The 24,963-nt window shown below is 44.7% G+C and overlaps 2 protein-coding genes across 3 annotated transcripts in view; one reads left to right on the top strand and one right to left on the bottom strand.

Moving 5' to 3' along the window:
• The window catches only part of SLC5A11 (solute carrier family 5 member 11), a 42,035-nt gene extending 22,327 nt beyond the window's left edge, over positions 1-19,708 (top strand). For both annotated transcript variants that reach the window (XM_087728999.1, XM_087728998.1), the window contains exons 11-17: positions 2,668-2,803; positions 6,165-6,272; positions 7,183-7,333; positions 11,365-11,533; positions 12,546-12,761; positions 14,549-14,714; positions 17,055-19,708. In XM_087728999.1, the coding sequence (XP_087585125.1) occupies positions 2,668-2,803; positions 6,165-6,272; positions 7,183-7,333; positions 11,365-11,533; positions 12,546-12,761; positions 14,549-14,714; positions 17,055-17,275 (1,167 nt within the window). In that variant the 3' untranslated portion in view covers positions 17,276-19,708. The remainder of the gene's footprint in view (positions 1-2,667; positions 2,804-6,164; positions 6,273-7,182; positions 7,334-11,364; positions 11,534-12,545; positions 12,762-14,548; positions 14,715-17,054) is intronic.
• Positions 19,709-21,981: 2,273 nt separating this feature from the next.
• TMEM186 (transmembrane protein 186) lies at positions 21,982-24,709 on the bottom strand. The gene is made up of 2 exons (XM_014074396.2): positions 24,633-24,709; positions 21,982-23,021 (listed from the first exon to the last, which is right to left on the bottom strand). The coding sequence occupies exon 2, from the start codon at positions 23,019-23,021 to the stop codon at positions 22,314-22,316; it is 708 nt and encodes a 235-aa protein (XP_013929871.2). The 5' UTR covers positions 24,633-24,709; the 3' UTR covers positions 21,982-22,313.
• Positions 24,710-24,963: the final 254 nt, after the last annotated feature.

Genomic DNA, 24,963 nt, shown 5'->3' with positions numbered 1-24,963 from the left:
AGCTTTTTTTACTACTGGTTCGGACAAACCGTTCCAAACCAGTAGCATTTCACCCCTGAAATAATAACTCGCAACATGGCTCACACAGTGGGATGGAAAAAGACGCAGCTGCTTTAATTAGGGTCGGGGTGCGTACTTGAGAAAGTTTACACAACTTCCTGTGAATCACTTCTCAAGCGTAGCAGCTGAAATGTCGGGCATTAGAGAACACACTGAAATCTGCCCACATGGTCATATGCTGTCAGGGTAATACAGCAATTCCCTGGGTTAAGAATGCCCTTATTTCGGGATGACCATGGTTAAGAATGGAGCCTTTTGTTGCAAAATGAGATTCAAATACACAATGATTCAAGTTAAATACACAGAGGTTCAAGTTCATCACACAATGCTATTTGTACAGTATTATATAACAATGTTCCAGCTTACATACAAATTTGACTTAAGGACAGACCTTGGAAATAGAATTCATCATGAAACTGGGAATTGCCTGTACTCATGACACATATTTGTGACCCTGAAGAGTCACATTTTATAAGATGGGTGGCTATATAGAACATAGAATAATGGAGTTGGAAGGGACATTGGAGGTCTTCTAGTCCCCCCCCTGCTCAAGCAGAAGACCCTAAACCAGGGGTCTCCAACCTTAAGCCACTTTATGACTTGTAGACCTCAATTCAACTGCCTCAACTGGAAGCAGGGGTGGGTTTCTGCCAGTTCTAACATCTTCTATAGAAGAGGTTCCACAAATCTACAGTGCCATTTAGAACTGGTTCCAGCTCCCTCCCCCCGCCGGTCCGCACATCATCAAGATGGAGAGCGAGAGGAGGAATTCTGGGAGTTGAAGTCCACAAGTCTTAAAGCTGTCAAGTTTGAACATCCCTGGGTTTTTTTCTAAAGGGTTAGGGGTGCAAGGGTCTTGTAACTTGACAGCTTTAAGACTTGCACACTCAGAGTTTTTGGTTGCTAAGCAAGAGCGTTGTTAAGTGAGTTTCACCACATTTTACAAGTTGGCCACGCCCAGCCAGTCACATGGCTGTAAAGCCACTCCCATCCAGTCACATGGCCAGCAAGCCACACCACACCCACCCAGTCACATGGCTGGCAAGCCACTCCCACAAAGCAGGCCACACTTACAGAAGAGGTTCTAAAAAAAATTCGAAACCCACCACTGACTGGAAGGGACATTGGAGGTCTTCTAGTCCCCACCCCCTACTCAAGCAGAAGACCCTAAATCAGGGGTCTCCACCTTTGGCCACTTTACGACTTGTGGACTTCAATTCCCAGAATTCTGGCAGTTGAAGTCCGCAAGTTATAAAGTGGCCAAGATTGGAGATCCCTGCCTAAACCACACCAGACAAATGGTTTTTCAATCTCTTCTCAAAAGCCTCCAGTGATGGAGCACTACAACTTCTGAAGGCAAGCTGTCCCATGGGTTAATTGTCCTCACTGTCAGGAAATTTCTCCTTACTTCTAGGTTACTTCACTTCTTGGTTAGTTTCCATCCATGGCTTCTTGTCTTGACTTCTGATGCTTTGGAAAATAAGTTTAGTAAATAAATAAATACTGATATGGTTGGCACCATGATCCAACCTTGGTAGATGTTCCGAATGAGTGGCATTCTGGTGGGGAGGACTCCCCCTCCCTTCTCCTGACTTATGCCTTCAATCCAGGCTTCCCACATTCAAGGCCATCATTGTCTGCTTTCAGAACGCAGCATCCCAATTTATATGGAAGAGAGGACAGGGCAAATGGCCTTGATGGACCAAAGGAAGAGCTGCTTCCAAGGCAACAGTTCAGATAAGCTGGCTATAAGTCCCCCGCAGAGAAAACAATGTGCGAAAAATTCTCAGACAAGCCCTCCGGCACTCTCCAATTCATACAAAGATAAAGAGAGGGAGGGAGGAGCAAGGACGTTCAGACTTGCAAAATTTTGTCCCTAGAGCTTTACAATAAACGTATCCTAAAAGAGCCACGGTGGTGCAGTGGTTAGAAGGCAGTACTGCAAGCTACTTCTGCTGACTGCCTGTAGTTCGGCAGTTCGATTTTCACCAGCTCAAGGTCGACACCATCCTTCCGAGGTGGGTAAAATGAGGACCCAGATTGTTGGGGTCAAGGGGCTAACTCTGTAAACCACTTAGAGAGGGCTGTAAAGAATTGTGAAGCAGTATATAAGTCTAAGTGCTATTGCTATTGCTCTTTTCCTTCCTTCCTTCGTTCCTTCGTTCCTTCCTTCGTTCGTTCCTTCCTTCCTTCCATCCATCCATCTTCCATCCATCCATCATTTGCAGTGGTTAGAAGGCAGTATTGCAGGCTAACTCTGCCCACTGTAAACCACTTAGAGAGGGCTGTAAAGAACTATGAAGCAGTATATAAGTCTATTGCTAGTGCTATTTGGCCTTGTGTTTTTTTTAGTCTGGTCTACTTTGGTGGAGGGACACTTGGGGTACATCTTCATTTACCTTCTAGGTTCTGGAGTCAGAAGCATCTGCAAGTCCAGAACCAAGGGAGCCAAAACAACTTTTTAAAAAATTGGCTGAAACTTTGGACCGTTGTGACCGCCATCTTGAATTTTTTTACTATCCCTCGCAGGCTCCCTTGGTGTGACGTGGGAGGCTCTTGTAAGTGAAGAAAGAAAAATAAATGCTTTGCATCTCCTTTTCATTGAAGGTCATTGTCCAAAGATCTCTGGCAGCGAAGTCTCTCTCCCATGCCAAAGGTGGTGCCCTGCTAGCCTCCTACTTGAAGATCCTGCCTCTCTTCATGATGGTTTTGCCTGGCATGGTCAGCCGCATCCTCTTTCCAGGTCAGAGCAAGCAGGGAGGCCCTTAAAGGGAAAGAATCATATAGAAAAGAAGAAGCATTTGCTTTTTTTTTTTAGAATTACGCTTCCCTTCCTATGCTGATATGGTTTGGTTCTAGCCCAGTGGATGAACTAAGAAAGAAAGTCTCAACTCCTAACATTGCCATAGTGAGGGAAGGGGGGAGGAGCGCATTCCACGCATACTGTTAGCTAAATCTGATCTCAGATACCTGCAGCAGCTTGGGAGGGGTGCACCTCATTGGGGAATGTGATTTATGACACAGACTGAGGGGAAGGAAGGAACAGGGGTAAAGTTCAGCTATAACTCAAACAAAACTTAGATTTGACTGCGAAAAGGCCTTGCCTTGCTCCTAACAAATGACTACCATATTTTCCAGCGTATAAGACGACTTTTTAACCCCAAAAATTATTTTAAAAATCAGTGTCGTCTTATACGCCGGGTATACCAAAAAATCAAAACAAAAGAAAAAGCAAGGGGCGCCAAGTAAAAAGCCGCGCCGCCACCAGCGCAGACGCTGGCCTTTCAATCGATAACCTCGCGCTCCTCGCCTGGGCACATGGATGGATGAGCGCTGGGATGGCTTAGTAAGGTGTGGCTGGAGGTCTGGAGGAGGAAGGCGCTGAGCTCAAACTACGAAAACCCGGCAGCGTGGAAGCTTTCAGCTGGCTCACGGGCGCCTGAAAGTAGGGGGTTGTCTTATACACCCAGTCGCCTTATATGGTGGAATATATGGTGGTTTTGTATTGAAACTTGGCTCAATACTCATGAATCAATTAGGACATTTTTAGGAAACCTGACAAAAAGTCTAAGAAGATAGCCTAATTATTATTTATTATTTAATAGTTATCAATATATTATTATTTATTAGTTAATAATTATTAATATAGTATTATTTATTAGTTAATAATTATCAATATAGTATTATTTAATAATTATCAATATTTAATTTTTATCAATAAATAAATGTAATAAATTAATATATTTTTATTTGTCATTTAGTAGTATTAATGTACTATTATTTGTTATTTAGTACATTGTTAATATATTTTATTATTTCATTATTTATGCACTTTTTGTGATTTAATAAATTATTAAAAGATTCAGTTAAATATTGAACATTTTATCTAGTAATACATGTCTTCTCAGACTGTATCTTCCTCTGTTCATTGAGACTGGGCTAAAACCAAACCAAATCAGGATACAAAGGGAGGTGTAATTCTCAAAAACATTCAAATGCTTCTTCTTTTCTATATGATTTTTTTAAAAATGGAATTATTTGTTTTGGAAAATAAACCTCTTTCTATTCCTCTGTATACAGTTGTGATAGTTATCCTGGTTTGTTTGTTTTTATTGGCCTTGTTACATTCTTTGCTGACTTATCTATTGGTGATTTTGGTCCCTCTCTATCTTCCCACAAGATAGAGAGATGTGGATTGCTTATTTGGGCCTAATGGACCATGTGGGTTCTTTGTCATAATCATTGTGTTCCATAAACGCAGTCAATTACATTTTAAAAAATAGATAGTTAAGCCAATTATAATTCAGTTTGACCAAGCATGATGTATAAACTTAGTTACTTGATTGGGTTCACACATTCAGCTACACTTTGCTTAATCTTAATTCCCTGGGGAAAATATCTTTGGCTGGGTTCGTTAAAAAAAGCTACCTCAGAAATAAACAATCCATGCTCTTATGTGTGTCTTTCACATTCTGACATGGTAACCTGGCCACTGTGGTGAACCAGGTATGGGTGCTCCTGGGGATAGCTTAAATGATAGATGAAGGCAACTCACCTGCCAGGTGCCCAGGTAAACTATCAATACACCTACAGAATGTCCTTGGCCACCTTCAGTGAAATACTACCATCCCTCCCTCTGCTGGCTTTAGAAATGGCTGGCTGGTTTAAAACAAAGGATGGGAGGCAGAAGAGTGTCTTCCAGAAGCTGTGGAGCGAGACTGGGAAAAGTACAGGTTGTTCTCCGACTCCGATTAAATTTTAGAATCTCAGATCAAAGATAAGCCCAGGTAACCAGAGTAGAGGAGCTGTTTGCTTCAGACAACTGTTCTTTCTGTAGAAATAAATGAAACAAGTAGCCAGGAATTGGTTTAATTTATAGTTTTGGTTCTCCTATCGTGTTTAAAATCTCATTTTATTTCATGTTATTGATTCTCTGTTTAAATTATATAATGGGTCTTTAAACTTTAGCAGTCATCCTTCAAGCCATGTTGTCTCAGTTGTACCTACTGCATCCTGTGACCTGGGAACTTTGGTTGAATGTTTTAATATTTATACCCTGTTTCCCCCCAAAATAAGACCTTCCTGGATAATAAGCTCAATTGGGCTTTTGAGCACATGCGCTAAAATAAGCCCTCCCCCGAAAATAAGCCCTCTCTGAAAATATGGCAACACAGCAGCAGCCATGAGGTGACCACACTCACTGCCTCCTGCACCTCAAAAATAATCAGGCCTCCCTGAAAATAAGGCCAAGCACTTATTTCGGGGGTCAAAAGTAAATGAGACCCTGTCTTATTTTCGGGAAAACATATTAGATGAAAGGGGTTTTTACATTTTTAGAAATAAAATTTGATTTCTTTTATCTCCTTGGAAATTGCTCTAGCTTGGGGATGTCCAAACTTGGGAACTTTAAGACTTGTGGACTTCAACTCCCAGCCGGGAAATTCTGGGAGTTGAAGTCCACAAGTCTTAAAGTTCCCAAATTTGGACACCCCTGAGCTAGGTTGTAGGTAGCTAGAAATTAACTATATAGGAATTATTTCAACATTTGCATTTTGATCTTTTGAGGCAGTTCAGGATTTTCATTCACATTCAGGTAAGAGATTAGAATTTAGGTGAGATCCTTCTGGAAAGAAAGTTGCAGGAGTTAGCAGTCTCTATCGCAGGATGGGCTCAGCTGGGAAAACCAAGAGGGCTCGGTGGTGCAGTGGTTAGAGTGCAGTACTGCAGGCTACTTCTTCTGGCTGCCTGCAATTTAGCAGTTCAAATCTCACCAGGCTCAAGGTTGATTCAGCCTTCCCTCCTTCCGAGATGGATAAAATGAGGACCCAAATTGTTGAGTGGCAAGAGGCTGACTCTGTAAACTGCTTAGAGAGAGCTGTCAAGCACTGTGAAGAGGTATATACCTTAGACTTATATAAGTCTAGACTTATTGCTGTTGCTTTCAGAAATAGAAATTGGGATTCCCAGACTTCCATCCTGCAGGGTCCATTCTGATCACAAAATGGCAGCCCTGAATCTGCTTTCTAATCCTTTTTTTATACTTTTTCAGTTTGTTCAGTTTTCTCTCACCCTTCGTAACTTTTTTTGGTTCTGTTTTGTTGCAGATCTAGTGGCCTGTGCTGATCCCAACTCCTGTAAGGAAATCTGTGGGAATCCATCTGGATGTTCAGATATTGCGTACCCCAAACTTGTCCTTGAGCTTCTGCCACTGGGTAAGGGGGCTTCTCATTACTGCATAGAGAGGCACTGTTAACAGGCAGGCCTAGATAGGACTTTTGGGAGCCCAACAGGGGTGGGATATGACCGGTAAGCCCTGGTACAGGCATACCGGTGCCCGCTGGGAGCACTAGGTACCGTTCCAGTACAGTGCTCCGGAGTGCCCACCCGCCCGCCTGCTTTCCTTACCACTCTTTGAGCCGATCGGGGCATTTGCGCACACGCACGGAACGTACGGTACATGCGTGACACTCCACCGAACAGCTGGTACACATGGGTGCGTGCACATGGTGGGCAGGCGGCCCCATTGCACCATACCAGTTGCAACGGGATCCAGAACCCACCACTGGAGCCCGAGGCATTTTTGCCTTCAGGAGCAGGAGGGTCTGGTATGTTATTTTCTTCATTAATTACTTCTTAGATTAATGGTGGAGAAAATAATTGCAACATTTGCAGATAACATAAAACTAGATGGAATAGCATCTTCTCATCTTTTTCACCTCTCATCTTTCTCACTACCTTCTCTTACTGGTATGTTATGATTTATCAATTGTTGTTTGTATCATGATTTATGACCTGTCCCTTTGTTCTTTGTATGTACACTGAGTTTCTGCACTGGAGACAAATTCCTTGCATGTCCAATCACACTTGGCCAAGAAAGAATATTCTAATAATTCTAATTCTAGTTATTCTGTTCTGTGATTTTATACATCTGTAAAAATTAACCTAGATATTATTTTCCTTTGTCAATTGAAACAATTCCTGATTTTATTTTATTTTATTTTTTGGAGTTGGAAGCAAGCTATGACTTAGCAAATAGCAAGAACTTTCTGGTGTTCTGAGGAGGATGCTGATAAGGAATATTCTCATCCTAGCTCACCAACAGCCCCTCTTTTTTACTTCTAGGACTAAGAGGGCTTATGATGTCGGTCATGATCGCAGCACTGATGTCCTCTTTGACTTCCATCTTCAACAGCGCAAGCACGATTTTCACCATGGACCTTTGGCGACATCTTCGACCACTATCTTCTGAATGGGAGCTCATGATTGTTGGCAGGTAAGACCTCCCAGGCTATGGGGCCCATCTAGAAACAGTCCCAGGCATACTCTACTCAGAGGAGTATCAGAGGGCAGGACAAGAAACAATGATTGGAAACTCATCAAGGAGAGAAGCAATCTAGAATTAAAGAAAAACTTCACAACAGTGAGGACATAACCAGTGGAACAGCTGGCCTCCAGACGTTGTGGGTGCTTCATCACTGGAGGTTTTTAAGAAGAGACTGGACTTCCTGGGAGGAGCCTGCTGGTGGTGGCAGCAAAAAATCAGCTGCCTCCGAATTCCTGGCTACGTACCTGTTTAGAGGATCTTCCATCTGACGTCTTATCAGGTTTTCTTATCCTTCAGGCAAGAAGGAAAGAAGAAATTGTTTTGCTGGCAAATGATCTTCGATTTTTGCAGCTTTTGTGCTTGCAGGGAAAGGGGGGCTAGCCCAAGGCAGAACGGCTGTCCGTGCTGGGAACTTCAAACTGCCTTGTGCGGGACAAAGTAGGTCTCCCCCACTCAGTTCAAAGTTTTGTTTGATTTAATCTTATCACGAGCTGAATCCGTTTGCGTGGACAATAATTGTTTATCAACATTTTAGCTTCTTTTCTTTTTCTCCTCCGAAAAATTATTTACTTAGAGGCTTTTAAAATGGCGCCGAGCAGGCTGGTTTCTCCGGTAATAATGAACACTTTTTGTTAATTGTCACAAGAATTCAAAACAAAAGAGATTGCTTATCATATGTTTTGGTTTCACAATACCAAATATTAACTCAAAGTCGTCACACTCTACTTCCAGGGGCACATCCTCAGTGCCTGGCACAAAGCTGCAGCCTCCGCTTCCTATGCCCCCTGCTGGGGATGTGTTAACGAAAGAATTTTTCCTGAGTAATCTAAGCGAGGCTCTTAATGCACAGACAATTAAAATGGAAGATAAGTTTAGAGATAATAGAGAGGTGGTAAAGCAGGAGAGAAAAGAGGAAATAAAAGAAATGAAAGAAGAAATTAAAAGTGAAATAAAAGGACTTAAACAGGAGCTGTATGAGAAATTTGACGCTAAGGTTGGTAAAATTAGAGACGAAATGCTGAGACTTGTAACTGTATTAACAGAACATATTTCTGGAATGGAAGATACTCTAGAGGTTCTTAATGATGCCAATGCTAACTTGACATTGAAAACAGAGGTGGTGGAACAAAAAGTGGAAAATGCTGAAAAAGAAATTATTATGATACAGTACCGACAAATGGAGTTCGCATTAAGAGTAAGGGGGCTGCGTGAGGAGAAACAGGAGAACCTGAAACAGATCCTATCGGAAGCTTTTGACCGCCTGATGGGAAGACCAGGGACCAACCTAGACTGGCAAATTGACAAAGCTTACCGCGTTAACTCCTGGCTGGCAAAGCAGAAGCAGCTTCCTCGAGACATCGTTATATATTTTACTACAAGAGAGCTTAGAAATATGGTACTGCAAGTGTCTTATAACACTAAGCTTCAAATTGGCGGTCAAGACCTGGCTGTTTTGAAAGAGATACCACCTCAAATGTTAAGAGCCAGGAGAGACTACGCTTTTTTGGTCGAAGAACTCAGAAATCGTCAGATACAGTATAGATGGGATGCACCATTTGGCATCATATTTACATTTGATAAGCAAAGGTACCGCCTCAACTCTGTATGGAAAGCCCGAGATTTTTATTATAATATATTGAAGGCCGGATACCCTGCACCATCTGGACCTAGAGAAAGACCACAAGAAGGACAGGATAGACAGCAAACTACACAACCACCAGACAAGATGGAGCATCTCTCTTCTCTAGAAGTGCAAGGTGCTATGGAACCAAGACCTAGCCGCATGACTACTAGACGTATGGAGAAACAAGCTAAAAAGCAACAGCATCAACAATCATCAGCCATCGATCAAGGAACTACAATAACAAATCTGGAAGCAGTGGGAGGAGCTAGACCTAAGGTTAAACAGGCCATGCAGGAAGCTCTAAAAATGCTTCAACCAACCAAAGATGACAACTAAGATTTTAACATGGAATGTCAACAGACTGAATTCTCCACAGAAGAGGAAGAAAATATTTCATTATCTCAAACAGTTTAAGAATGATGTAATTTGTTTGCAAGAAACTCATATCAAGTCAACTGATCAAAAATATTTGATCAACTCAAAACTTGGTCAACATTTTGCAGCTTCTGCTATGGAAAAGAAGAATGGTATAGTTGTATACTTAAGAAAAGATATGAAAGCTGAATTAATAGAAGCAGATCCCTTCGGAAGATATATTGCTTTAGACTTAATCTTAGAAGGGAAAAAGACATTACTTTTGGGAATTTATGCTCCCAATCAACAGCAAGATAGATTCTATAGAAATCTTCATGCTAAATTAGTACAGTGGGACTATAGTTCCTGTATACTATTGGGTGACTGGAATGGAGTGATAGACACTAAGAGAGATAAGAAGATTTCCCGCCTAAATACTAAGATGCGAGCAAAGTTACCCAAACCTTTCTTTGTCATTATGGATGATTTTGAATTGAGAGATATTTGGCGAGAAAGAAATGGGGCACACAAAAAAAATTGTACTTCAATGTCTTAATGATTGACAAATGATGAAACATTTGTGTTTTTTTTTTAAAGAAATAAAATAAATATTTGACCTGAAAGAAGAGACTGGACAGTCACTTGTCTGAGATGATGTAGGTTCTCCTGCTTGATCAGGGGGCTGGACTACAAGACCTCCAAGGTCTCTTCCAGCTGTATTCTATTCTAATTCTAGGAGGCCAGCTGTAGCCAAACAAATGAACAAAGAAGATCTATATGGAATGAGCTTATTCTGAGGATCACTTGAAAGGAATGTCTTGGACTTTGTGTGTGTGCACAAAACCTCTCTGATGGTCATTTTTGGAGCCTGACCTTTTTTCAGTGATTCAACTTGCATCACAATGTTTATGAATGGGTTCTGTAAAGCAATGTGTCCGGACTGTCCCAACCTGGTCTTTAGGAAAGAAAGACCCTTGACTCCATGATTGAAGTGAAAGGTTCACTTATTACTAAGTTCAAACGGTTACAGGATAAGCAAAGCTGGATCTGAATATTTCTGTGCAAAGCCTGCATTTTTCCCCTCTGTCTTTTGTTCCCTCCCCCTTGACCAGTCCATCAGTGTCCAGTACTATTTGTTTTAAGCATTTGAGGAATGGCATCTAGGTTTGTTTTGAAGTAGTTTCACATTTCACTCTCACAGACCATCCTTGATCAGCTGGTTCCTTCCAGATTGACACTTCTGGTTCAGTGGTGGGATTCAAAATTTTTTACTACAGGTTCTGTGGGCATGGCTTGGTGGGTGTGGTGTGGCTTGGTGGGCATGGCTTGGTGGCATGGCAGGGGAAGGATACTGTAAAATCTCCATTCCCTCCCCACTCCAGGGGAAGGACATTGTAAAATCCCCATTCCCTCCCCACTCCAGGGGAAGGTTACTGCAAAATCTCCATTCCCTCCCCACTCCAGGCGAAGGACATTGTAAAATCCCCAATTCCCTCCCAATCAGCTGGGACTCAGGAGGCAGATAATAGATGGGGGCGGGGCCTGCCAGAGGTGGTGTTTACTGGTTCTCTGAACTGCTCAAAATTTCTGCTACCGGCTCTCCAGAACTGGTCAGAACCTGCTGAATACCACCTCTTTTCTGGTTCCTGTCACCCCATCATCCCCTCCCTTCCTCCCTTTGCCCATTCCCTATTTCCCCATCCTCCTCCCCTCTTCCCCTGTGTTTTATAGCAGGATGCCAGCGAAGCAAGGTATGCTGAAGACAGCAGGCCTAACAAAACTTTTCCTTACCCGGAAGCCTGAAAAAGCTCAGGATCCTTTAATGAACAGCAGAGAAGGGCTGTGCTCTTGGAAGGCCAGAGAGCTTTTTTCAACCTTGCTCAGTCCAAATCCACCGTTCCAAAGCTCCTGAGGAGAAGACCTTCACTCTCTGCCATGATCTGCTCATCCCCAGTTTGAAGAGCATGTCATCCAAATGACCAGGCCTTCCTTCTCCCCACAGGGTGTTTGTTCTGCTCCTTGTCGTCATTTCCATTTTGTGGATCCCACTGGTGCAGGCAAGCCAGGGTGGACAGCTCTTCATCTACATCCAGACCATCAGCTCTTACCTGCAGCCCCCAGTGGCCATTGTGTTTATCCTCGGATGCTTTTGGAAGCGGACAAACGAGAAGGTAATTCTGAGCACTCTTGGGTGATGTCAGAGCTGCCACCACTTAAACCTCTAAATTAGGCATCCTCAAACTATGGCCCGCAGACTGGATATGGCCCGCTAAAACCATGTGATCCATTAAAAGTCTTTAAAAGTCATTAAAGTCACCAAAAGTCTTTAAAAACAGCCTTTCAGATGTTTCTCACAGCCATGAGATCCATTAAAAGTATTTTTTATTCTATTTTAAGAAGCCTGAAGCTGCTGTTCTAATGATGTTAGACAAGTGGCAGGAAAGTTTGGCCTTTTTTTCCCTTTGGAGGAGGAGGTCTTAAGTAACTAGATTCCTTGGGTTGAGCAAGGATGGCAAGGACAAAGGCAAAATGGACTGCTATGCCATGCCCACTCAATCACATGACCACCTAGCTACACCCATCCAGTCACATGACCACCTAGCCACGCCCACCCAGCCGGTCCACCCCCCCCAACAGTGTGAGGGAACGTGAATCGCCCCCCTGTTCAAATAGTTTGAGGACCCCTGCTCTAAATTGAAAGGATCCTTGGCTCCGTTTGTTGAGAAAGGTATAATTTTATTAGAAGTCAATTGTATTGCAGCAATGCATAGCCAGAACCAAGAATCACATGCCAAATCCCCAAAGTTCAACTTTTCCCTCCCTTAACTGCTGTCCATCCCTGACCCCCACCCCACCCCCATGACCAATCACATTCAAACAAGATATTTTCAGAACGGACATTTCAAGCGTAGTTGGCATGCAGCTTCTTCTTCCATCCGGGTGACCTTGAAGCAGTGTCTCAGGGAGACACAATAGTTACTTTTGCTTTCCCCCAATGCATTCCCCCTTCCATCCACCCTCTCCAGAGTCCATGACAGACTGTCACTGTATGGTAACAAAGAATACAAGCAAGTGTACAGTGGCAGCTGACAGGTGGCCTGTAAACGCTTGTGGCTCTAAAAAGAGGGCAGTTGGTTGAGGGTCAGAGAAGTAACCTGGTTTCTTTTCTTGATTTTCCTTCAGGGGGCATTTTGTGGCCTTTTGGTTGGCATGGTGATAGGCCTGATCCGGATGGTTTTGGATTTCGTCTACCTGCAGCCGGGCTGTGGGGAGTCAGATGACCGGCCAGCTGTGGTGAAATACGTGCATTATCTCTACTTCTCCATGATCCTGGGAGTGATCACGCTCATCCTGGTGGTGGCTGTCAGCCTCTTGACAGAGCCCCCTCCGGAGGAAATGGTATGCGCATTGAAAGGGATGCTGCCTGTTTTCACTGTCATGGTTTAGCGCCCTGCTTAGACTGATCTGGCTACCTAGAATAAAATCAGTGATCTAAGAAATTGATCTAAGAGTCACGTAGAGAAAAACAGTCAGCCAAATGGGTAGAGCAAATGCCTGTTTCAATAGAAATATTCCCCACCCACCCCCCGAATTAAGCTCTGTAGACTCAAGCTTCATTAAATACCAGAATAGGTTGGTTGGAGCTGCCTGTTTTGCAGTGAGATCTTGTTCCAAAGACAGTAACAGAAGAAGAGTTGGAAAGGACTTCAGAGGTCTTCTAGTCCAGCCCCCTGATCAAGCAGGAGATCTTATGCCATTCCAGACAAGTGGCTATCCAATCTCGTCTTAAAAGCCTCCAGTGATGGAGCATCCACAACTTCTGAAGGCAACTTCTGTTTCGCTGGTTGATTGTTTTCACTGTCAGGAAATCTTTCCTTAGTTCTAGGCTGTTTCTCTCCTTGATTAGTTTCCATCCATTGTTTCTGGCCCTGCCTTCAGGTGCTTTGGAAAATAAGTTTGTCCCCCTCTTCCTTTGAGTGTTGGAAGACTGCTATTATGTCAGGAATCAGACGCCTCAAGGTTTAGAAATTGGGATTTCTATAGAGAGGAAAAACTATGATACAACCTAGAGAAATGTGCAAACTTGCTAGTTCTGCAGAGACCTACAGTATATTAGCAGAGGCCAGAAAGTATGCAGAACCTTTACATTTTCTCCATTTTAGCTGTGCTGTAAAAACATATGGGACTCTTCCCCTCCACCTTCTGCATGCTTACTTCACCATCCAGACCACACTGCCAGCTGAGGGCCCAGGAAGGCCCCGTGTTTGGAATGGCGATGGTGGAGCATCGGCCCCGATTTCTGGCAATGGGAAGTCACCTTCCCTGGTCGCTCCTGTGAGCCTCTTGGTGGAGCATGTCTTCAGGCGCAGGGGTTGGACTGATGATTTCATTCATTCTGGCTACTTTCATCCTCTGTGTAAGCTGCAAAACAGCAAATCCACTCTCAATAAGGTTTAAAGATGAACAGAGTTGGAAGCAGTGGTGGGTTGCAGGCGGTACGCCCCGGTACGGCTGTACCAGAGCCTCCCCGGAGCTCCTTACCGCCTGCCCACCTGCGCTCCTTACCAGTCTTTAAAGTCTTCAGTGCTTACGCACACGACGCGTACAGCACCTGCACAATGCTCTGCTGAGCAGCTGGAGCGTCGCAGAGGCTCGTGGAGGCATCGCTGGACGGCAAGATGCATGTGCGCACTGCGCACGTCCATGTGGATGACACCGGGTTGGAACGGGATCCGGAACCCACCACTGGTTGAAAGGGACCTTGTAGGTCACCTAGTCCAACCCCCACCCACCCACCCAAGCAGGAGACCCTACACCATTTCTGACAGATGGCAGCCCAATCTCTTCTTGATGAACTTGTTGAGTTAACCAGCTTAACCTAAGGCTGGCACCAAACTCCAATTGTGGTGCCCTTTGCATGTGGAATGCCTTTGGAATAGAATAGAATTCTTTATTGGCCAAGTGTGATTGAACACACAAGGAATTTGTGTTTGGTGCAGATGCTCTCATTGTACATAAAATGGCAAGATACGCTATGTTTGCAAAAGTATTCGCTCACCCATCCACATAATCAGAAGCAGTTGTGAGCGAATACTTTTGGTAATATAGTGTACATTCGTCACGAATCATAAGGTGCAAGAAAGGAAGGAAGCCATTCTGTTGAATCCTAGTTTTTGTCTAAACAGATCAGCCGTCTCACCTGGTTCACACGGAAGGATGTTCCAAGAAAAACTGATGTTCCGATTCCCTCGTTATCCATTCCGGTCAAGGGAATCCATGAGGCTGGTCCTTCTCCTGCAGGGCAGCTGGAAATCACGGATGGCCCAGAAAACACCTTCCAAAACCATTCAGGTAAGAGGCCCGTCTGGGAGAGCGATAGAATCTGTCATCTGATGGAGATCACACATTGGGGCTCCGGGGGGGGGGGGGTTGTGCCTCCTTGAACTCCTTCTCCAAAGGGACAGAGCAGAAGTCAAATTGGCCAGAGTCCCATGCTGGACATCCCCCCCCTCCAGTCTAAAGTAGGTTCCAGTCTGTGAATTGATCAGGTGGAACCATTGTTTCGATTTAGTGCAGAAAAACTGATTGAAATATTAATTGCATTACTCTATTGCCGTGATGGCGAATCTATGGCACGGGTGCCAGAGGAGGCATGCAGAGCTCTCTGTGAACACGCATGCCATCACCAGCTTCTCTTCTGGTTTCTGATGTGCCAGCCAGCTGGTCTTTGTGGGCACCAGAAAACGGCCTGAAAAACAGCCTGAAAATGGCCCCCCAAAAAACAGGCATGTACACACCGGCCAGCTGGTCTTTGGGTTTCCAGTGCTCCAGCATGTGCACATGCATGCGCGTTCCAATTTGGGCACGGTGCCAAAAAGGTTCGCCATCTCTGCTCTATCGTCTCTTTCTCTCTCTCTCTCTCTCCCTCTCCCTCTCTCTCTCTTTCATCTGTCTTCTAACATCTATGTATATCATCTATTTCCCTTCCTGTCTCTGTGTGTTGCATTCATTCATTCATTCATTCAATTTCTATAGCTGTCCATCTCAACCAATGACGCTAGGTGGCAATTCTAAAACTATTTAAAAAACCATTTAAAGCATCAAAAACATCCAAAATAAACATAGCGCATACAGCAGCTAATTAAGCCAGTTAAAAGTGAATCCAAGGAAGCCAGCCCATAACCCATGTGGAGACCCAGACAAGGCTATTCAGCCAAGTCTCTAAAGCTTTATGGAAAGTCATCAGGGCCATTCTAATGTTGGAGGGGGAGAGAAAAACCCTTGAGTGAAAACCTACAGTGAAAAGGGGAAGATTCAATCCTATCCAGTGGTGGGATCCTGCCAGTTTAACATCTGGTTTGGTGACTGCATGCTTCGTGTGCAGGCATCAGGAGTTTTAAACAAAACCTACCTTCCACCAGTGGTGGGTTTCTACCAGTTCGGACCCGTTCGGCCAAACCGGCAGTGATTTGGTGGCCTAGGTCACTGGAATTGGCAGCAAGACAGGCTGGCCATGCCTCCGAACAGGGTCCCTGAGTGGCGCCATCGATGCCGCCATCTTGTTTTTCAGTTCTGCGCATGCGCAGAATTTTAATTGTACTGCACATGCGCGCGCAGCACGCATCAAGCGCGCACATGAGCGAACCAGCAGTAGTGCCTGCTGAAACCCACCTCTGCCTTCCACATTACTTCTGGGGTGTAACACAGCTGAGGTGTGGGAATCTGTGCAAATCAGCTGAGAGGATATAGGTAAGTAAAGCGCAGGGGTGGGCGGGTGGACCCACCTGATCATCAGAGTGAACCGGTTCGCTCCCCAGCTGATTGTCGGAGCTACCGGTTCACCCAAACCAGTTCAAACCGTCTGAATCCCACCCCTGATCCTATCTCCTCCTTCCCAAGCCCAGGTAGCCTTGATCAGCTGAGTTTCTGTCTCCCAAACTCTGAGGGGCGGGTTTCCAAGTGCAGGTGAATCAGGAAGCCAGCCAGGCCTCGTGAACGGAGGCTGGGCAGGAGCAGAATCCCCCATTGGCATCCAGAGATGGATTGCTCCATTGTCTTTGGAGAGTTATCCAGGTTGCAGTTGTCCCAAAGGTGCTTTTTCCAAAAGGCAACTGGAGTTTCTTGGGTTTTTCCTTGAAAGCATTTCGCTTCTCCTCCAAGAAGCTGCCTCAGTTTACTCAGGTGTGCAATAGGTCTCCGAACACTCAGACAGGAGGGGCTATGGGTGCATTTCCATTGTTTTAAGGGAGGCTGAGATGTGCTTTTCTGGGGACAAAGCAGTTCCTTGGCTCAAAAGTAAGTCTGAGCATCTTCTATCCTGGCTACAAAATCATGGGTGTCCCCCTCCCCACAAGCATTAAAGAGGTTGGAAAATGGTGCTGATAGGAGCCCCAATATCTGAGAATCCCCAGGGCTGTCCCCCCTCTCTCCCTCTCCCTCCAATGGGAGGAAGGGAATTCCACAGGCTTGTAGTGACCCCTAGAGGAGATTCTTGGCAAAGCCCAACAGATCCCTTGCTGAGGGGCCTTGCCAAAAAAAAAAAAAAACCCAAGCCCTTGCAAATTTGTAAAAGTTGAATTAGGACATTAAATCTACTAACCTGAGCTTTAGAATTTATAATGACACATTCTGGGATCAGCGTTTTAGCCTCCAGTCCCCTCATCTTCTCACTACTGATTGTCTTGCCTGCAGGTCCTTTGGACACCAAGAGGAAGGAGTCTAAATTCATGAGCCTCTTTTTGTGGGTCTGTGGGATGGAGAGCAGAGATAAGGACTCGCCCGGGACCCCTGCTGAACCCAAAGCTGCGGTCACAGCCATCCTTGATGAAGCACCTCTGGTGAAGCACATCCTCAACATCAACCTGATCTTGTGCATCAGCGCGGGGGTCTTCCTCTGGGCCTACTTTGCGTAGCATCGGACCCTGCCAGCCATTGCAGAGATGCTCTTAGTGCTTTTGGGCTTCCACCATCAAGAACAAGGAGCATCAAAGAGAAGAGGAAGTGACGATCTTGCACATTATACATTGTTTGGCTCCCATAGGAAAAATGGTAGAATTGCGTGAAGAATTCTGCTTTGGTTGGATAAGGCAGCAAAGGGAAGCCTGAAGCCCTTTGTTATAAACATTGAACATTTAGCACATGTAAACCAAAACCAAAAGAACTTTGCACTTTTGACTGTTTTATCCCCCATGGATGCTCTTGGACCAGAATCATAAACAAACAGCATTCCCGGGATTCATGGAACTAAAAAAAAAGCCAATGGTGACAGTGTATTTTTACTCAACTTGCTGTGTCTTCTTGGAATACGGAAAACATTTGATAAAAATCAGATCTGGATGGAATTGCATGCAAAATCCTGCTGCAAGTTGGCTTGACAGCAGAACATTATTTGAAGAACAACCGTGTTGGGGCTGTTTTTCCTTACAGTCGCAGGGGTCTAATGATGGATTTTGTCCCAATTCTGTTTTGAAGCTCCCTGTCTTCTGTTTTGTCACATTGTGGAACTTCACGGGCTGCCTGTGGTGTAGGAGCAAGGAAAAGAGTCAAGCCACCCCTCACCTAATGTGGGGGGCAACGTTGCTGCATGGTCAGGATGGGATCTGTTCCTTAGGCCAGTTCTCTTCGTGGACATCTTCTCTGAGGACACTTTGAGGAACCTCAAAACCCCAAAGAAAAAGGGGTTGTTTGGGCAACTATATGCCAAGGACATTTTGGTAGGCTGATGCAATTGACACGAAGACCCCTTGCTCTGTTAGGTGGAATGTTCCCCCGATTCAGCTCCAGGAGCCTCTATAGCTCAGTGACCTAAGAGTGTCTCCCAGAGCCGGCAGGGAGGGTCCCATCTGGGCAGGAAGTCCAGTCCACACTTATGGCCCTCATTCCTTTCAGTTGCTGGTCTAGACTGATGTAAACCCCCATGTTAATTGCAGCATGGTTGCAATGACATATAGGGGCAAAGCCTAATACCGTGTTTCCCCCAAAATATGACCTACTCAGAAAGTAAGTCCTAGCTGGATAACCAGGGGGGAAAAAGATCCGCACAAGTGAGGAGTCAGTGGACGACATCCCCCACCCAGAAAATAAGACCTGGTGCCTTTTTTGGTGGCAATATATATGTATATGTGATAGGGTCTTATTTTCGGGGAAATACAGTAGAGTGTGATTAAGTTGGGATTTCCAAATCCAGACATCTAAACCATGGATGGTGAACCTTTTTGGCATCTAGTTCCCAAACTGGAATGCGCATGCATCTGTGCGCCTTGAAGCGCCAGAAACCCGAATACTAGCTGGCTGGTGCACGCATGCATTTTTGGGCGGTTTTCGCCGGGTCTTTGCCCATCTCTTTGGGCTGCTTTCAGGTCATTTCCGGCCCAAAAACCAGCCTGAAAATGGCCCAAAAAATTATTGGAAAACAGCCGGAAACTGGCTGTTTGGGGGGCATTTTCCAGCACCCGCAAACACCGGCTGGCTGGTATGCACATGTCTGTTTTTTGCCTTTTTTCAGGTTGGTTTTTGGGCCGTTTTCAGGCCGTTTTCCGGTGCTTCAATGCCGGCCGGCATGCTGGAAACCAGCAAAGCAGCTGGCGATGGCACACAGGCCCATAGGGAGGGTTCTCTGAATGCCACCACATAGGTTTGCCATCACGGGTCCAAACCATGGTTTGTGGCTAAGTGCAGAACAGTGTTGAGAATAGCAACTTTCCTTAGTCCGAGCCTGGCAACGCATCAGGCCTCGAGACTCTCAGGCACACAAAGGCCAAACACCACTTCCATTTGCTTCCTGTTCAAGTGTGTTTGGCTCACAGGCATTTATTCTCAGGGGAAGGAAGTAATGCTGATGACAAAGAGTATCAGGCCCTGATAAAAATGTCCCATAGGAAAGTGTGGGAGAAGTTGGATCTTTAACCGGAAATGAAGCTATGAAGGCAGGATGAGAAACCCAAGGGCTTCCCCATCGCATCTCTGCGGGCAGCACCAGAAAGGGCTGTGGTTCCCTCATGTCCAGCAAGGGATCATGTGGGCAGCCTCCTCTTCCTGGGTGCAAAAATACAAAATGTATTGTTTACATACTTTGCAAGTAATGACAGGTTTTTCGTGGTGTTTAACAACGTCTGTGTTGCTATTTATTATTCTGAATGGAAGGAGGGACCTCTGCAGACATGCAGCTCTATCCCTGGGTTCTGCTGGTTCCCCTTGGGTCAGTTTTCTTCTCAAGACGCCCCTAAGCCTACTTCAAGTCTATGTTTACCAGATCGGACGTCCTGCAGGAAGGCTACACCATGCCATTCTCTTTCCTTTTGGCTGTTGCAGGAGGAGCTCTAGAACAATAAATACATACAGCTCAATGGTGTGATTCTTTTTAAAAAAAAAAAAACTTTTTTATTGGTGTATATATATATATATATATGTGTGTGTGTGTGTGTGTGTGTGTGTGTGTGTGTGTGTGTGATATTTGTGCTGATAAATAAATAAAGGGAGACTAGTATAGATCTATTTCAAGCTATTTAGCTCTCATCAGCTAGCCATACCCTTACTGGGATTCGAACCTGGGCTGTATTACATATTAGGCAGATATGTTAACCATTAAGCCTCCCTTTATTTATTTATCAGCACAAATACAACACAAATGTAACAAAGGCAACAGTAAAAATATTGGGTTTCTGTCTGGATGGTCTCTTGTGACAAGCCGATAGACAAAGAAAGGAAGCAGTAGGCTTCCTCCCATATTTGGGCATACCAGGGGTTGTGACACTAAATACATACCTATTTCCCTGGCTCAGCTGATAAAGGAGGAGAACCTTGTGGCTTAGTGGTTAACACATCTAACACATCTATACAGCCCAGGTTCGAATCCCAGTAAGGGTATGGCTAGCTGATAAGAGCTAAATAGCTTGAAATAGATCTATACTAGTTTCCCTTTATTTATTTATCAGCACAAATATAACACACACACACACACAATATATGTATGTATGTATGTATGTATGTATGTAATACAGCATATATATATATATATATATATATATATATATATATATATATATATATATATATATATATATATATATATATATATATATATATGTTTTTATTTGTGCTGATAAATAAATAAAGGAAGACTAGTATAGATCTATTTCAAGCTATTTAGCTCTCATCAGCTAGCCATATCCTTACTGGGAATCGAACCTGTGCTCTATTGCCTTCCCAGGCAGGGAGTTAACCATTTGAGCTACAGAGAACGACTCCTTTTATCAGCCAGCCAGGGTGGGAGGTATATACTTAAAGTCACAACCCCTGGTATGCCCAAGTGTGGGAGGAAGGTCACACTTCCACTCTCTGTCATTAGGCTCGTCACAAGAGTCCATCCAGACAGAAACCCAATATTTTTACTGTTGGCAACATATGCCTATGTATATACCTCCCACCCTGGCTGGCTGATAAAAGGAGTCGTTCTCTGTAGCTCAAATGGTTAACTCCCTGCCTGGGAAGGCAATAGAGCACAGGTTCGATTCCCAGTAAGGATATGGCTAGCTGATGAGAGCTAAATAGCTTGAAATAGATCTATACTAGTCTTCCTTTATTTATTTATCAGCACAAATAAAAACACAAATATAACAATGGCAACAGTAAAAATATTGGGTTTCTGTCTGGATGGACTCTTGTGACGAGCCTAATGACAGAGAGTGGAAGTGTGACCTTCCTCCCACACTTGGGCATACCAGGGGTTGTGACTTTAAGTATATACCTCCCACCCTGGCTGGCTGATAAAAGGAGTCGTTCTCTGTAGCTCAAATGGTTAACTCCCTGCCTGGGAAGGCAATAGAGCACAGGTTCGATTCCCAGTAAGGATATGGCTAGCTGATGAGAGCTAAATAGCTTGAAATAGATCTATACTAGTCTTCCTTTATTTATTTATCAGCACAAATAAAAACACAAATATAACAAAGGCAACAGTAAAAATATTGGGTTTCTGTCTGGATGGACTCTTGTGACGAGCCTAATGACAGAGAGTGGAAGTGTGACCTTCCTCCCACACTTGGGCATACCAGGGGTTGTGACTTTAAGTATATGTATATATATATATATATATATATATATATATATATATATATATATATATATATATATATATATATATGCTGTATTACATACATACATACATACATACATACATACATACATACATACATATATATATATATGGCTCTGTGTGTATGTGTATGTTCCAGCATAACTCTGGAACGTCTTGGGCAATTTCAACCAACCTTGGTACACAGATGACTAACACCTCTCTGGGGGTGTGTTCTGTTAAGATACAACCTGTTGTGCCTTAAAATGGCTTCTACCGTACTGCCGTAAAATGGATTCTACTGTACAGCGCAGTGGAGTCGCCATGGTAACGGCTGCACAGTACTCCACAAAGGGGCTCCCTCTGGTAAGGGGAAAAATCCAAAATTAGAAATTACGTTTGGTTTGGACATTTCCACCCTATAAATAAATACCCGGGCAATGCTGGGTTATCAACTAGTATATAAATAAAGAAACCTCAGCAATGAATTTCAGAGTTTGGCATTTCTTACAACGCAATATGGTCATCAAGGATGAAAAACACCACCGATTGTAGCAGTAGAGAATTTATTCCAGCGTAGAAACGCTGAAATTGTCCAGCAGAAATAAGGAACAAAACACTAGAAGGCAGAGCATGGTGACAATTGTTCATTTCTCACAACTGAAAATTGGAGGGGCATTACTACTAGTTGCAGGCTTAGCAACCGTGGTAAGAGGTCATAAAACAAGGCAAAACTCACTTAACAAATGTGTTACTTAACAACATAAATTTGAGGCTCCGTTGTGATTGTAAGTTCAGGACTAGCTATATTTTAGTCAACAAGGTTATGAATCCCCAGCACAAAACATCCCCCCCCCCCTCTCTCTCACACACACACACACTTAGGAATAACACCGAAACACTTTGTCAAAGGCTTCGTGGTCCACCACTTGACCCAAGACAAGTGAAAAATACAGGACTTTCTTCTGGTCGCACTGTCTGAACTTCAGGAGGAACCTGTTGCTATCTCTGTCCTTGTCCCCCAAGGTCACCACAGAATCGACCGGACAGCAGAAATTCTTCCTCTTTCCCCAAAATGTCAGGTGCGAAATTTTCAAGAGAGTCCCGCTTTCGTTCAGATACATTAAGCCGATGACCCGTTCCAGAAAGAAGCTGAGGGTGTACAGAAACACGAGGGTGAAGGAGAAGAGGCCCGTGACCAAAGTCACCTGGTTTAGCCCATTGAAGTACCAGAGCGGAGGGAGGACCAGCAAACCGAAGCCCGTCTGCACCACTTTCAGCCTCGACAAGAGTTTCAACAACCGGATGGCCGGGAATCGGTAAATCACGGTGAATTTCTCTGTGTTTTCAGTGCTAGACGGTGGCTTTGGGTCTTGTTGAGACAAGTCGACGGTACTCAGCCATCGGGGCTGCACCCTGCACAGGCCGGGCGTCCACGGGCTACCTCCCTGTTGCAGAATAGTAGGACTTTGAAAAGAATGGAGCCCCACGTGGCCTCTTTTCCACAATGGCAGAGCAAGGCTGTTCTGAAGACAACGGGGCTTGAAGAGGGCCAAATGCTGACGGGTGCAGCTGACGAGGCTCTTCATCTGCAACGAAATAGAAAAGGTTTTCATCAGGTTGCAAAGCGGGATACAACTTTCACAGAACAGACTCTTATATTTAAAGAAAAAGATGCTTTCACTTAATTAAAGGCTAGGATGTCGTCTTTGAGGTTATTACATTTTATTTCGCTTTATCTCCATGTAGCTATAAGAATTCTTTACATTCTTCATATTCTTCATTCCTAGCTTTTGTCTTTCATGTTTTAACATTTTACTGAGTTATAACACGAGATACAAAATGCAAAAGTAAATAGGGAAGCAGTGGAGGTGGGGGAGAGGTAGGAAGGGAAGTGAGGAAGAGTTGGGAAAAAGAAAACGAAGTTAGGACTTGGATGAGAGGCCATTAGCAACTCGCTTAGGCGAGACTGCAAAATCTAGAACTGTTTGGAATAAAACCACATAACTGTTATATGGACAAGAAAATTGTTTCTATGCCAAAAGAGAGTTCATTAGTTCTGCTGAGGCTTAGACCAAGTTAGCCTGTGGACAGGAGACCACCAAGAAATGCCAGGGGTACGGGCAACACTAGGATGCCCCATGCACACTCTAGAAGCTGCAGCAACAAAACTTTAAATCAAAGTTACAATGGCACAGAAAAAAGTGACTTATAACCATTTTTCTTATAACCATTGCAGCATCTCCATGGTAACCTGATTTACATTCGGATGCTTGACAACTGACTCCCATTTATGACGGTTGCACTGTCCACGGGGGTCATGTGATCACTTTTTGTGTCACTGGGGAAGCCAGATTCACTTAACAACTACATGTAGTCCTCGACTTAACAACAGTTCATTTAGTGACCAAAGTTACAACAGCACTGAAAAAAGTGACTTATGACCGTTTTTTCAGTTATGAACTTTGCAGCATCCCCATAATTATGTGATCAAAATTCGCATGACCGTTGCAGTGTCCCTGGGGAATCACGTGATCCCCTTTTGCGACTGTCTAACAATCAAAGTCCATGGAGAATTCAGATTCACTTCACAACCAGGTTACTAACTTATCAACTGCAGTGATTCACTTGACAACGGTGGCAAGAAAGGTTGTAAAATGGGACCATACTCACTTAGCTCAGTGGCTAAGACACTGAGCTTGTTGATCAGCAAGGTTGGCAGTTAGGGGGTTAGAAACCCTAGTACAGGTCTCCTGTGTGAGCAGGGAGTTGGACTACATGACCTCCAGGGCCCCTTCCAACTCTGTCTCACTCAGCAAAGAGAAATTTCGGCTCCACTGTGGTTGCAAGTCGAAGACTACTTCTATTTTAATAGAAAAAGCCCTGCCGTGATAAAGAGGTCAAGGGGCCCACTACTCTTGGTGGTCTCGTCTCCACACCGGCCCCCAGACCCAACCTCGCTGAGCCGGTTTGGATATCAACAGGGACCGGCCGCCCTGCACCCCGATGGCATCGCTGCGTGGTCTCCACTCCATGCCCGATGCAGCGGTTCCAATGCACCGTGCAAGAAACCTCGCTTTGCACGCGCGACCCCTCCCCAACCCGCCCGTGGAATGCAACAGTGCCCCCCTCCCCACACCCTCGCTGGGGAAGATGAGCTCTGCAGTCAAAGGCGCCGAGAAGGCGGCAATGAGATTTACCGCAAAGGGGCCGGCAGCTCGTGCAAACACCCCGGGCAGTCCAGGCGGCGCAGTGGCTGCTGGGAGTTGTGGTGCAAGCGCGCATGGAGGGGGATGACGTCACCTGCGGGAGGCGGCCTGAGATCCCCGAAGCTGCCAATCCTCGCGCGGCCACCAGATGGCAGTAAAGATACGCCAGGGGCAAAAACTCCCGGGGTTTGTCGTCCCTTTGGGTTGTCGGGAGTTGTGCATAGTCTGGTCCAAAAGGGGAATAGGCCAGGTGGGAGCAAGACTCCAAACCTGGGGTCCCCCAAACTTGGCAACTTTAAGACTTGTGGACTTCAACTCCCAG

This window comes from Thamnophis sirtalis, unplaced genomic scaffold (genome assembly GCF_051295495.1).
Source record: "Thamnophis sirtalis isolate CommonGarterSnake01/CBP01778 unplaced genomic scaffold, rThaSir2_p1.2 scaffold_14, whole genome shotgun sequence".
Lineage (NCBI taxonomy): Eukaryota > Metazoa > Chordata > Lepidosauria > Squamata > Natricidae > Thamnophis > Thamnophis sirtalis.
This window is presented reverse-complemented; position numbering and strand designations above follow the sequence as displayed.